The sequence below is a fragment of the Lithobates pipiens genome, unplaced genomic scaffold (assembly GCF_037356315.1).
Source record: "Lithobates pipiens isolate NorthernLeopardFrog02 unplaced genomic scaffold, aLitPip1_a1.2 Scaffold_13, whole genome shotgun sequence".
NCBI lineage: Eukaryota > Metazoa > Chordata > Amphibia > Anura > Ranidae > Lithobates > Lithobates pipiens.
The window spans coordinates 107,822,321-107,837,685 of NW_027507718.1; the positions used below are offsets into that span (position 1 = coordinate 107,822,321).

The 15,365-nt window shown below is 44.3% G+C and overlaps 1 protein-coding gene across 3 annotated transcripts in view; it reads left to right on the plus strand.

Moving 5' to 3' along the window:
- The window catches only part of CLTA (clathrin light chain A), a 53,158-nt gene that overhangs the window by 17,441 nt on the left and 20,352 nt on the right, over positions 1-15,365 (plus strand). For all 3 annotated transcript variants that reach the window (XM_077475384.1, XM_077475385.1, XM_077475386.1), the window contains exons 3-4: positions 9,615-9,732; positions 13,894-14,005. In XM_077475384.1, the coding sequence (XP_077331510.1) occupies positions 9,615-9,732; positions 13,894-14,005 (230 nt within the window). The remainder of the gene's footprint in view (positions 1-9,614; positions 9,733-13,893; positions 14,006-15,365) is intronic.

Genomic DNA, 15,365 nt, shown 5'->3' on the forward strand with positions numbered 1-15,365 from the left:
AAGGGGGGTAAAAAACGGCCCCTGTTCTGATGTCGGAGGATGCTGACCAGGACTGTTTGCACAGTGAGGATGATTTTGTGTCCAGGTCCGCGCAGGAAAAAGTGCTAGTTGGAGCACTTATCACCGCTGTGCGTGATACCCTGAAAATGCAGGATCCTCTGCTGAGGTGGCGGTCCCTTTTGGGTCCCGTAAGCCAGCCCTTACATCTAAGGTATTTCTGTATCTGACTTATTTGGATAAGTTCATATACAAGGAATGGAGAAGCCCACAACGGACCTTTTCGGTCCCAAAAAGAATGACAGTGCAGTACCCCTTTTGCTTTTGAAGAGAGCCTCCTTAAAAAATGGTCGGCTCCCCTGGTTGTGGACCCCCCAGTATCGAGGTTAAATAAAGTACCCACGATTCTGGTAGATTCTGAATCTAATCTTCCGCCCGGGTCATGGAACAGAAACAGCTCTCCTCAAGATTTGGGATGACGCCCTCGAACCAGCAGATGACGGAGAGCCGTGTCTCCTCGTACTGCTAGACCTAAGTGCAGCGTTTGATACAGTAGATCACAATACTCTACTCATCCGCCTCACAGAAGTAGTCCAAGACATAGATCTCCAATGGTTCGCGTCCTTCCTAGGAAATCGGTCACAGACCGGGAAACTAGGAAAATTCCTCTCCGAAACTCGGGCAGTTACCTGCGGAGTCCCTCAAGGCTCTCCTTTATCACCCGTTCTCTTCAACATTTACATTCGCCCACTTCTCCAAATCATCAGATGCTCAGATCTCTGCTTCCACTCTTACACTGATGACACGCAACTTTATTTCCGGATCAATGGGAAAAAAAGATCACCAACAACAACTTAAACTGCCTCAAATCAATAGAGGACTGGATGACCACTAACTCCCTCCAGCTGAACAAATCAAAGACAGAGCTTCTTATCTTACACCCAAATCATAAGCCCGCAACCAAAACCTCCTGGTCTCCACCAACCGTCTTTGGGCAGACTATCTCCCCAAAGACCAAAGCCAAGAGTCTCGGAGTTATTTTAGACGCACAAATGTCAATGGATGTGCAAATAGGAGCAGTAGTCAGTGGATCTCACCACCTGCTGCGCATGCTTCGCAGACTCCTCCCTTTTATCCCAAAGAATGACAAAGCAGTGGTAGTTGGAACAATCATTAATTCACGACTGGACTACGCAAACTCTCTTTACATAGGATTACCACAATATCAACTTGCGCGATTACAACTGATCCAAAACACGGCAGCAAGGCTGATAACGGGGGGGGAAAAAAACCTGGGAATCCATCTCTCTCTCGCTGAGGAGCCTACATTGGCTAACCATAAAAAATCGGATCACGTTCAAGACCCTTTGCCTCACCCACAAATGCGTGCATAGAGAAGCTCCGCAATACCTAATGGAGAAAATAAATCATTACACACCAAACCGCAGTCTTCGATCAGCCAACAAAAACCTCCTCCTCGTGCCCAAAGCCCGGTATAAATCCAAGGGGGATCAGAGATTCGCTGTCCAAGGGCCTCGGCTATGGAATGCTCTACCAATCAACATCCGCCTGGAAGAAAATCAATAAAATAAAAGACCTTCCTCTTTTAGCAGATCAAAGCTCACCACAGCGCCTAGAGGCGATTCAGTTCGCATTGTGCGCTATACAAGTATTTCATTCATTTCATTCATTCAAGGACCCTACCGACAGGAGGGCCGAGGCAGTGGCCCGGTCCATGTTTAGTGGTGGGGTCAGTGCTTACGACCGGTACTGTCCATGGCTTTAGTGTCGCAGACCCTTACTGAGTGGGCAAATGATTGCACCGTGAATTGGAGAATCAACAGTCCCCTCCAGTCTGCGTAGAACTAGCAGACCAGTTGGTGCATGGCCTTTAAATATGTCTGTGATGCGGCCCTGGATACACTTCCACTGCTCTCCAGAGCATCCGTATCAGCAGTGGTGCTATGGCGCCTAATCTGGCTGAAATGCTGATCTGCGGAACCGGCATCTAAAAAAAAAAGCCTTGACTGATTTGCCCGCCCTTGATGAGCGCTTATTTGGAGCTTCACTGGATGACCTTAATGTCACAGGTGGGAAGAGCATGTTGCTCCCCCCCAGTCCAAGAAGGGTAAGGAGCCACACCACAGGCAAGGGCCCTCCTTTTCTGCTTAAAAGAGGCTTTTTCGTCCGCCCAGGGCTTCAGGTAAGCGATCCCAGTCTGACAGGACGACTGCGGAGGGACAAAAGCTTCCCTGGTCTCACAAGCCTGCAAGCAAAAGTACTATTGCATGAAGGTTTGCCCCTGCCCGACACACGGGTGGGGGGGTCGCCTTTGGGAGTTTGCAGCTCAGTGGGCCTTCCAGCTGTCTGACCAATGGGCCTGCAAACTGATTTCATCGGGCTACAAGATAGAGTTCCCCTCTCAGCCACCAAACAGATTTTTTATTTTTTTTCCTTCCAGCATACCCTTACTCCCCGGCTCGCCGGGAGGCCCTGTTTGGGGCAGTAAGGGACTTGCTCAGCCGTGGGGTGATAGAGCCTGTTCCAAAACCGGAAAGGTTTCAGGGATTCTACTCCAATCTGTTTGTAGTCCCCACAAAATAAGGGTTCTGTCCAATCCTGGACCTAAAAGCCCTCAATTGCTTTGTGAAAGTACAAAGGTTCAGAATGGAATCAGTTTGCTCCGTAGTCGCTGCACTCCATCAGGAGGACTCCCTGGCGTCTTTGGACATCCAGGACGCGTACTTGCATATACCCATATGCCTCAGGCATCGGAGGTTTCTGCGTTGTGCAGTGGGGAAGAGCACTACCAGTTTGTGGCTCTCCCCTTTGGCCTGCCTTCAGCACCCCGAGTCTTTACCAAGGTATTGGCTCCAGTTTTGGCATTTTTGCGACAACGTGGGATCGCAATCGTGGGGTATCTGGACGATCTCCTTCTGAGAGCAGCTTCCGCCTCAGAATTAAGGGAGGATGTGGCAATCACCATGCAAACTCCTACATGAGTTTGGGTGGGTGTTGAACCTCAAAGTCTGTACTTGTGCCTGGAGTACCTAGGCTTACTGCTGGACTCCATGGAAGGGAGATTTTTTCTCCCGTCAAACTGCAGACTCTCAGAGCTGTGGTGAAGCTGCTGATGAACCGCAGGTGGTCATCACTGTGTTTCTACATGCAAGTTCTGGGCCTCATGGCAGCCTCCTTTTTTGAGGCGGTACCGTACGCCTAATTTCATGCCAGTCTTCCAGAGGGAGATATTGTCCAAATGGGACAAATCTCAGTTATCCCTGGATCGACAGATTCGGTGAGCCAGTTAGTCAGGGACTCTCTCCTCTGGTGGCTGAGATCTTCGGTCAGGGAAGTCGTTCCTGCCTCTTCATTGGACGGTGATCACAACGGATGCCAGCCTTTCCGGCTGGGGTGGAGTGCTGGGAGTACAATCGACCCAGGGCCTCTGGTCGAGGGAGGAATACCGATCAATTTGTGTTTTTGAGCTTCGAGCGATCAAGCTATGCCTCTCCACATGGTTGATGAGACTACGAGGGCGTCTGATCAGAATCCAGTCAGACAACGCCATGGCGGTGGCATATGTCAACCAAGGAGGAACAAGCTTGGCTGCAGCATGAGAGGTTGCTCACATCCTTCGGTGGCAGAGCGACACGTACCGGCCCTGTCAGCCATATACATCCCGGGAGTAGAAAACTGCCAAGCGGACTATCTAAGTCGCCAGATGCTGGACCTAGGAGATGCATCCAGAGGTGTTCAGGCTTCTCTGCCTGCGGTGGGGCACACCAGATGTGGATCTTCTGGCCTCTCGACTCGGAAGGTTCGGCGGTTCGCTGCCAAAGGATCTTTTGTCCTGGACGACACGTCAGACACGTTGGTGGCTCCGGCTGACTTGCACCTTCCCTCCGCTCAAACTGTTACCACGTCTGCTCCGCAGAGTGGAGGCCCGAGGGGATTCCAGTAATACCGATTGCCCCAGGTTGGCCTTGGCATCCTTGTTACTAGGGATGCACCGAATGGGTTTTTTGGTGCCTGAAACCGATACCGAAAATGAAAAATACACTAGGCCGAAAACCGAAACAGCACAGATACCAAAAATGACTGTTTTTAAAAAAAAATATTTTTATACAGGAGGTGGTCAGAGACTGGGGACGTGGTACAGGAGGTGGTCAGAGACTGGGGACACGGTACAGGAGGTGGTCAGAGACTGGGGACGTGGTACAGGAGGTGGTCAGAGACTGGGGACGTGGTACAGGAGGTGGTCAGAGACTGGGGACGTGGTACAGGAGGTGGTCAGAGACTGGGGACGTGGTACAGGAGGTGGTCAGAGACTGGGGACGTGGTACAGGAGGTGGTCAGAGACTGGGGACGTGGTACAGGAGGTGGTCAGAGACTGGGGACGTGGTACAGGAGGTGGTCAGAGACTGGGGACACGGTACAGGAGGCATCCCCCATTGCAGCCAGTGTGCCCCATTGCAGCCATTTGCAGCCAGTGTGTCCCATTGTAGGCTGTGTGCCATTTTGCAGCCAGCCTGTGCACTGTGTGCAGGGAAGAGAGCCGCCTCCGCCGCCTGTTTGATAACAGCGCTGGGAACATCACAGCTTTCATTTCAATTGCTGTGTGTTCCCGGCCGTGCGCCGTCACACGCAGCCCCTCCCCCTTGTCCGGGCACTTTGATAGACAGATCATCCGTCCAATCCTGCAGATCTGTCTATCTAAGTGCCCGGACAAGGGGGAGGGGCTGTGTGTGACGGCGCGCGTCCGGGAACACACAGCAATTGAAATGAAAGCTGTGATGTTCCCGGCGCTGTTATCAAACAGGCGGCGGAGGTGGCTCTCCTGCGCTATACATCCCCCATGATGGGCGTCACCAGGGGCGGGGGGCGTAGCCCCCACTAGGCCACGCCCCATTTTCGGCTCCGTTATCGGCCATTTTTCTCTTTCGGCAAATTGCAGAAAAGGGCATTTTTGCCCGATATGTTTCGGCGGCCGAAATTTCGGTGCATCACTACTTGTTACGCCTGGTGGCGGATGCTCCTTGGCGGTTGCGAGAAGAACCTATCGCAAGGTCGATGCTCCATCCTGCTTTACTGGCATGAAAGCCAGGTACTGAGGTCTGTTGGACTCGGTAATCTCCACTATGCTGAGGGCACGAAAATCTTCTTCTCAGAAGATATACTATCGTACGTGGAAGGCTTATATCTCCCTGTGTGAGGAGATGGGGTTGGGGTTCACGCACCTATTCTGTTTCCAGGATCCTGCTGTTCTTACAGCGAGGAGTGGACCAGAAGCTTTGCCTTGACCACCATCAAGGGACAGATATCAGCCTTGGCTGTTTTTTTGCCAATGAACCCTGGCGTCTCACTCATTAGTGAGCACCTTTGTGCAAGGGGTTTGACATGTAGTCTATCCGGTGCGACCACCCCTACCTCAGAGGAATCTGAACCTGGTGCTATTGGCGCTGCAGAAGCCGCAGTTTGAGAACATTAGGGAAATTCCCTTGTTGACTCTTTCTCAAAGTGGTCTTCCTAGTGGCTATTAGATCTGCCGGGAGGGTTTCTGAGCTGGCGGCCTTGTCCTGCAAGTCGCTCTATCTGGTTATCCACAAGGATAAGGTGGTGTAGCATCCGCAACCTTCTTTTCTGCCGAAGGTGGTTTCGGCTTTCCATCTCAATGAGGACATTGTGTTACCATCTCTGTGTCCTAAACTGACACACCTTAAGGAGGTGGCCCTCCATTCCCTGGATGTGGTCTGGGCCCTAAGGGTATACCTGCCTGCCACGGCTCCCTTCCAGAAGTCCAATTCTCTGTTCGTTTCGGTAGCTGGTCTGAAAGGTCTGGCGATCTCGTTGACCACCATCTCAGGGTGGATCGGACAGATTGTGGTCCAGGCTTACACCCTGAAGGGGCAGGTGCCCCCCTTTCCTGTCGCGGCCTATTCCACCAGGGCAATTGGGACCTTTTTTGGGCCTTCCGACATCAAGCGTCAGGATCCCAGGTGTGTAAGGTGGTGACTTGGTCGTCCGTTCACACTTTCACAAAGTTCTACAAATTTGATGTAAGCGCATCTTCTGATGCCTGCTTTGGCCGCAAAGTTTTGCAGGTGGCCGGGTAATGTTGCAGTTTACACTCTTTCTTCTTGTTGGAGAAAGTTAGTTACATTTTGTTTGTGAATGCATTCTGATGCATATGTTGATCGCAAGTTCTGATACGGTTGATTCAGATGGTGAGTCCTTGGTCGGGGAGCACCTCCTGGTTGTGGGTGAAGTTATGTTTGCTGTTCCCACCCCTCATGACACTGCTTGGGGACGTCCCTACGATCAAGATTAATGGAGCCCTGTCTGTCAATGAACGAAAGAAAATAGTATTTTTGTACTCCCCATAAAATCCTTTTCTCTGAAGTTCATTGACAGACACGACACCCTCCCCTCCTATAGTTTACGTTATACTGCTTGTTGACGTACTGAGCTGCAGGAAGCAGGCTGAGGGGTTATTGCCAGAGGGAACTGTACGGTTCTGTTTTTCGCGTGTATTACATATTCTGCCTAGTCCTCTCCTGAAGGTGGCGTAATAACCCTACGGTCAAGATTAATGGAGCTGTGTCTGTCAATGAACTTCAGAGAAAAAGATTTTAAGGTGCGTACAAAAATCCAATTTTTTTTATTTTTTTTTTATCAATTTTGACAAGCAGTGCTATTTCATGGAAGCATGCATTGAAACCTTAACCAGTTCTGTCCCAAAGCCATTTGTTTTTTGCACACTAGTTTAAAATGTAAATTTTTAGACCTGAAGATTAGTTAACCACTTCAGCCCTGGAAGGATTTGCCCCCTTCCTGACCAGACCATTTTTTGCAATATGGCACTGCATCACTTTAACTGACAATTGCACGGTCGTGCGAAGTTGTATCCTAACAAAATTGATGTCCTTTCCCCCCCCACAAATAGAGCTTTCTTTTGATGGTATTTGATCACCTCATTTATTTATTTTCCCCTCTTAACAAAGAGCGACAATTTTGAAGAAAAAAAGCAATACTGTTTGCTATAATATCCTCCAAAAAACGAAAATGATACATCAACTCAGTTTAGGCCGATATTGCGATTTTTTTTTTTTTTTTTTTTTTTTTTTTTTTTTTTTTTTTAAATTTTTTTTTTTAAATTTTTTTTTACCAAAAAAATAGAATACATAAGTGTATATTGATTGGTTTGTGCAAAACTTATAATGGCTACAAAATAAGGGGTAGATATATGGCTTTTTTTTTTTTTTTTGGTGGGACTGCGACATTACGGCGGACAGATCAGACACTTTTGACACTAAAAATAGCCACTGATTACTGTATAAATGTCACTGGCAGGGAGGAGGTTAACACTAGGGGGCGATCAAGGAGTTAAATGGTGTGTCCAAGGAAATGATTTTAACTATGAGGGGATGGGACTGCCTGAAGGAGACTGATGGCTGTTCATATTTGGTATGAACAGCAGATGTCTCCTCACCCCTGACAGAATAGGGATCTGTCTGTTTACATTGACAGACCTCCGTTCTGGGTCTCTCAGGAGTGATTGCGGCTGCCGGGCATGTGCATCGGCTTCGTTGTCGCACCGCTGGCCCCCTAGTGGTCTTAAAAAGTATACCTACAAATGTGGAACTGTGCTCCATTAGCTGCTTCCTCTGCCAGCACTCCTGGAGAATTTCTGCTCCGTACCAGGAAGTGATGTAATATGTCTCTTCCCGATTCATTCCTTGGAGTGAGGATCGCTTAAGTGTATGCTAAATCCCTTAATTTTTCAAACAACGCTAGTAAATGAGAAACTATTGTGAAGTGTATTTTGACACATATTGGAAGGTAACGGGCTTCTATGCAACTTTTCAGTGTAGTTGGTGTTTTCACCTTGCCTGTTAGAGGAAACGCCGCTTGCTTGAAAGGCAGCACTCTGTGGTTTTTAAAAGGCCAAAGAAGCTTTGATGGGCACCTGAAGCAGCAAACCCAATGAATATAAACCTGAACCCCCTCTAACGTTGGACTAAAATGGATTATGGTGCAATAAACAAGAGACAGAGATATAGCAATCGTGGGACCACTTGTACAACTATGGAAAGGGATAATACAGTCCTTTTATATGCCATCAAAGGTTAATTCCAATGTGAGTATCTGTACAAGGATAAAGGGAACACAAGAGGGCATCAAACAAAGTGTAGCAATTGAAAACCTTTTGTTAAATAAAATAAAAAATTGGCAAATCACTGAAAAGGATGAAAGTCGGCGCTTATGATTTCATAATTTTAAGCTGTCAGAAGTGCTCCACCAGTCTGTTATCCCAGGCAAGAGTGCTCTATCACCACCGCTAGCCAAGAAATGGTAAGAAACCAGGAAGTGAGTGAAACCACCTTGGAGGGCATGTTCTGGAGCCGCCCCAACTCCTTTGTCAAGCCGATGTGATTGGATGTAATGGCTCTATTTATACCCTGGGCAAGTTAACCTTTACAGCTACACGTGCAGGCAGAAAAGGGCTTTGTAGCATACTCTGTACTAATGGCCATAACATGGAACAGATAAAATATGCAGAGGGTGTGAAACATAAAATGGCATCAACACTGTAAACAATTTCATCAGTTTTGTGTTTTGTTTTTTTTGTTTTTTTATTATTTTTTTTTGTTTTTTTTTTTTAGGTTGTATAAAAAAATAGTGAATTGAATAGTTTACAAATCAAAAATTGTGCAAATCAAAAATAAAGATCTGGTCCCAGTATAGAGGAATATATGACAGCAAGTCAAAACCTGAAGTAAAAGTTGAACGTCCCCTATTGGGTGAAGTTACGCTTAAAGAACTCTCATAAATATTAAGATATTAAAGTGGATGTAAACCCTCTTACACGCAGTGAAGTGAACAGCCTCAGATGATACACAGCTGAAACAAGTCTCCCTACATAAGTTTTGCATGTAAAACTGCTGTCTTCATCTTACTAGACTCTTTAGAAAGTGCTCATTGTGTTAGAATTTTTTCTTCCTCTTTTGGCAGTGGATGTGGAGTCTGGGCATATACTGTGTGAGAGCCGATTGGAGGAAAGGCACACCCCCTCCACATAGGCAGAGGAACGAAGAAACTTGCATAGCTGTACTGTGAATAGACAAGTTGTTTACCTATCCAAGCACCCTCCCTGACACAAATTTCCAGCTGCTTTTATCTCCTGTGTTGGAAGTTCTCATGCTGATAACACGGGACTGGAGCAGCAGAAAGACACAACTAAGGGCTTTGGCGAGAGATAAGTAAATGCTACAGATATGTGCCCAGGTCAGATTTCATGATTGGGGGTTTACATCCACTTTAAATGCAGGTCCATAGATTTGTGTCTACCTGAATTAGCTTCTCCAATGAACCACTCTTGAAATGTAAAGAAAATCCCTTTTTGTATTCCTTGCTTTTCAGCTGAGCCACCATCTTGTTCAGTGAGGTTGCTCATTAGCACTGTCATTTCCCTTATTCCACCCACTCATAGGAATTATCTAGGAAATTGTGGTGTGTAGTAACCTGTGACATCTTAGTTGTCATGGGAGCTGCTAAAACTGATTTGTGATTGGAGACAACACAATGTTACTGCTGTAATTTTGTTTCTGGAACAGGAAAGTAATGGACCAACAGATAGTTATTCAGCCATTTCCCACGCTGACCGTTTGCAAGCAGAACCAGAAAGCATCCGGAAATGGAGAGAAGAGCAAAGGAGCCGTTTAGAAGTACTTGGTGAGCATATTGTTTATAGCCTGAAATATTGTTCCGTTTCTCATGGTACTTCAGGAGAATTCACAGTTGCAACAAATGCAGTGCATTCATGAGGTCTGCAGACCCCTTCACTTTTCATTTTTTGTAGCCCAATACTACAATTGTTTTAAATATATATATATATATATATATATATTTTTTTTTTTCTCCTCGTCTTTTTGGGTATGAAGTGGCAAACTTTACACACCTGGATTGGGGGATTTTCTGACATTCTTTGCATCCTCTCAAGCTCAGTCAGGTTAAATGGGTTACTGTTGGACAGCCATTTTTAGGTCTTTCCAAAGACGTTCAATAGGGTTTAAGTCAGGGTTCTGGCTGGGCCATTCTGGGACATTGAATTGTCATTAAACCACTCCTGTGTTATGTTGGAAAGTGAACCTTCGGCCCAGTCTGAGGTTCTGAGAGCTGTGGAACAGGTTTTCAGGCTTACCTCCTCAGCCAGTAGGAGAGAGAGGACCGGGGCCTTGCGCATGCACAGCGGGGTTCCCGGTGTGAAGCCGTATGGCTAGACTGCCAGGTTCCCTTACACGCAATGGAAACATCAGCTGGGGTGCTGACATTGCTGGACTTCAGAACAATTAAGTGTCCTATTATTAAAAGCCAGCAGCTGCAGTATGTGTAGCTGCTGGCTTTTTTTTTTTATTTTTTATTTTTTTTGGGCGGCACACCGCTTTAACTCTGACCAATCTCCCAGTTCCTGCTGCTGCAAAGCACCCTCACAGCATGACAATGCTTCACTGTCTGAATGGTATTGGGCAGGTGATGAGCGGTGTCTGGTTTACTCCAGACATAATGTTATTAGAATTGAGGCCAAACAGTTCAATCATGATTTCACCAGACCAGAGAATCTTGTTCCTCAGTCTGAGGGTCATTCAGATGGAGTTTGCAAACGAACCCAAGTAGGCTTTCATGTGTTCATGAGGCTTCCATCTAGCCACTCTGCCATTAAGGCCAAATCGGTGGAGAGCTGCAGTGATGGCTGTTCTTCTGGAACCTTGTCCCATAGCCACACAAGATCTATGGATCTTAGCCAGAGTGAGCATTGGGTTCTTGGTCACCTTTCTTACTAAGCTCCTTCTCCCCCAATTGCTCAGTTTGACTGGTTGGCAAGCTCTTAGATGAGTCCTCGGTGTGCCAAACTTCTTCCATATTATGGAGGCCACTGTGCTCTTGGAAACATTCAGCGCAGCAAATTTTTTTTTTTTTTCAGATTTCAAGTGTTGTTGCAAAGGGTCTGAATACTTGCGCCGATATGAGATTTAAATTTTTCCTTTTGAATAAATTCAGACTTTTTTCTAAAATTCTCTTTGCACTTTGTCATTATGGGGTACTAAGTGTAGATTAAAATGGTGGTCTACTTTTGACTTTTACCTACAGGTAAGCTTTCTTATGGCACGTACACATTATCGGAATTCCGGCCAGAAAAATGAGAGCTTTTCATCGGAAAATGCAACCGTGTGTATGCTCCATCGGAATTTAACTGTCAGAATTCCTGCCAGACAAAAATTGATAGCATGTTCTCAATTTTCCAGACAGAAAAACTTTCTATCGGAAATTTTGATCGTGTGTATGCAATTCCGACACACCAAAAATCACGCATGCTCAGATTCAACTACGAGACGGAAGCTACTGGCTGTTGAACTTCCCTTTTCTAGTCCCGTCGTACGTGTTGTACGTAACCACGTTCTAAACGATCGGAATTTGGTGTGACCGTGTTTAGGAAGATAGCTTGAGATGAATCCCGTCAGGAAAATCTTCAGAGCTTCTTCCAACGAGAATTCCGATCGTGTGTACGCGGCATTACAGTGAATATCTCCTAGACTTGCACTGTTTAGGAGATCTTCACATTGCATTCAGCCGGTGACGTCATCGGTACATGCGCTCTGAAGGTATGGCATACCTGTGCTGTCCCTTCAGAGCTCCATGCCACAGCCGTGACTCCCGCAAGCATGCCTGAGAGTGATGTCATTGCATTTAGGCCAATCGGATGACCAGAGCACTCGAACCCGAAAGGAAGACTGGGTGAAGATGTAAGCCTCTGTCAGTGGTGACAGCGTGCCGCTGGAGGGCTTTTTTCTAAGGTAAGCATTATACCATTGTCTTGCAGGGTTAAAAAAAAAAGTGTGATTTACTACTGCTTTAATGGATTTAAACAACTGTATTATCAGGCTGCAAGTGAAGGGGCTCTGACTAATTTGATTGCACTGTATAGGTCAGTAACCTCTAAGAAATCATTTATCCAAGTTTACCATTAACTTAGATGAAGGTGCCCATTTACGTGTTGATGTATTACCCATCGTTATACCTATTTTCATGACGTGTTTATTACAGCCTTGACGTAAAAACACAGTAATTGGAGCCTCCTCCTAGTCTATATCTTCTCAGGGGTTTTCCAACAAACCAAAAAAAAGTGCAACTTAGAAGGGGCTGGCTCCACCTAGGCCAGTGATGGCGAACCTTGACACCCCAGATGTTTTGGAACTACATTTACATTTCCCCTGATGCTCATGCACTCTGCAGTGTAGCTGAGCATCCTGGAAAATGTAGTTCCAAAACATTGGAGGTGCCAAGGTTTGCCATCACTGACCTAGACTGTACTAAATAATTTTAACCACTTCATCCCCAGAAGAATTTATCCACCTTCCTGACCAGAGCACTTTTTGCGATAAGGCACTGCGTCGCTTTAACTGACAATTGTACAGTCGTTTGGCGTTGCACCCAAACGCACTTTACGTCCTTTTTTTTTCCCCACAAATAGAGCTTTCTTTTGGTGATCTTCGATCACCTCTGGTTTTTATTTTTTGCACTATAAACTAAACAAAATAAAGTGACAATTTTTTTTTAAAAAAGCTACTTTTTTAAACAAGAATACATATTGACAGAGAAATATATATATATATATATATATATATATATATATATATATATATATATATATATATATATATATATATATATATATATATATATAATTTCTCTGTCAATATGTATTTTTGTTTAAAAAATTGCAATAAGCGTATATTGATTAGTTTGCTCAAAAGTTATAGCGTCTACAAAATCTGGGATAGATTTATGGCATTTTTTATATATATATTTTTTTTAATTCTTATTAGTAATGACGGCATTCTGTTATTTTTCGCTCATCACTTTTATCATGGAAATTTATTGTGCTCTCTATTGAGGTATACACAGTACTATTTTGGAGATTAGTTTCATTAGCCTAATAACTTACTAGAATAAATTTCCATCTTTCAGGTTAATCGCATATTTCTGAAAATAACCTTCTAGGAGGCTGAGGCTCAGCCTCCTAGAAGGTTATTTTCAGAAATATGCGATTTTTGCTTGGTTTGCCTAACCAGTCAAGAAGTTCTATTTTTATTGGAGTTTCAGATCTTATCGATATTCCAGATGGTGAATAATAAATTCTGGCTTTTGGGCTGCATGGCAGTTTTAGAACAATGATGCAAAGTAGGTTAACGACCCTGCAATGGGACTAGTTGGAGGTATGGGAGTTCAAGAAAAGTCTCAGTCTGAGAGTGTTCTTACAGTTATTTTATATCAGATTCTCTTATGCTTTGGTCTAACCTTAGAGTTGTGGGCTAAGACCGGTGGTTCAATTTAGCATTGGATCAAACTAGTCATGGTGTGACCCTATTGGTAGCAAAGTCGGGCTGTGGTCTCTGGGTTGACCTCTCACTAAGGGCTGATTCACACCAGGATTGTGGCATGTGTTCCTGTGTGGTGCATTTTGCAGCCCCTTCATTTAAACGGACTGAAAATCGGACCAGAATGCAGAAAAAGTAGTGCATGCACTATTGGTATTGTGGTACCATGCAATCTGGTGCCCACAAAGGCACTTCCATGTGTGATCTGCATTTGGGGTGCTATTAACAATACATTGGCTCCCACGGCAGATCGCAAAAAAAGTGTGTTTGAGCATGGTGTGGGAAATTTGCATTGAGCAGCGTGCCTTTCCCACACTGCGTTCTGGTGTGAACCAGTCCTGAGTGTTTTAAAACCCCAAGCATGATAACATTGTTATCCACCCAAACCAACCATCTGTGAATTTACCACTTTATCTGACCACAATATGAACACTAAATCTAATTTTCTCTGGTCCAGATGCCAACTCTCGAAAGCAAGAAGGAGAGTGGAAGGAGAAAGCTGCTAAGGAGCTAGATGAGTGGTACATAAGACAAGATGAGTTATTACAGAAGACGAAAGCAAATAATCGGTAATCATAGTTTTTTTTTTTTTTGTTTTTTTTTTGTTTTTATATATATATAAAATCTAATTTGTTATCAAAGCTTGCTGTAACACTTCTTCACAAAGTGGAATTATGCTTTTTAGATCTTCAAGGTTCAGTCATATTTTATAGCCTTATCTTTTCCCTATAATCTTTGGACACATTTTATATTTCTTTCTATGATACCCTTACTGGTTTTGTGCGGTTTAATCCAAGCTACAAATTGAATTGCCACTTTTTTTGTTTTCTCTAAAACATTAAAGTTCAGTTACACCATACATGGTGAAATTGAATACTAATGAAAATTTTCAATGTTTTATGTTCCAGTGAACTTAACAATATGTATTAAAATTTGAAAAATGGAAAAATGCACTCGCAGAATAAGATTCAGGGTCAAGTTAACCTTTTATAAAAAAAATTAAGAAATGCACATCTTTTTGCAGGTAAATAAAAAAATAAATTAAAAAAATGCTTTTTTAAAGCTTCAGCCTATAAGGCATTGCAGCTATGATCAGCAGAATGCGGGTGCAATGCCAAGATTTTGAGGACTCTCTGTACGCTGTCTGCCCGTACCTCCTGATATTAGCTGGCAGTTACTGAATGGCAGGAAGAATCAGTGGACTACGAGAAAATGCACCAGCACTCTCGAAGCTCATTGAGAACTACAAAACATTGGCCCAGGAGGCCAAAGGTACTTATGACATAGTTACATAGTAGGTGAGGTCGAAAAAAGACACAAGTCCATTAAGTCCAACCTATGTGTGTGATTATATGTCACTATTACCTTGTAGTTCATATATTCACAGAACTCTGTGAATAAATAATGCAAAGGTGAACTTATCTTTTAAGTAGATACAGTTGAAGCAATCAGAATGTCAAATGTATGGATTGTGTGTGCGCACCTAAAGACATGCTGAGCATTTAGTCAGCCTTGATAATGGTAGGATTCATATGTTCTAATATGCAGTAGTCCTAAATACCTGAGCTGGCTTAATATAATGCCTCCAAAGACAGCAGTTTTAAGGACTTTATTATTCTTCACATTTATAAATCATACTGAGTAGGACATTACTAGTTGTACTAACCTTACTTGAATATCTTTACTAAAGTAATATTTAAATGTGATGTTTTTTCCCCTTTATTTTCTAAATGCACTTGAGGTTTCTGTTCACATTTGATTCCATCTAAATTTTAACCGTATTTGAGGGAAGAACTCCAGACAAACGAAGCTTTAATCAAGCTATGTATTTCTTAAATGGTTATATTTTAAAATTCTACGAATACAATTACTGGCTTTGTGGATTACTATTACTGTAATATGTGATTACTTTCATTTGTACTCCGGTTA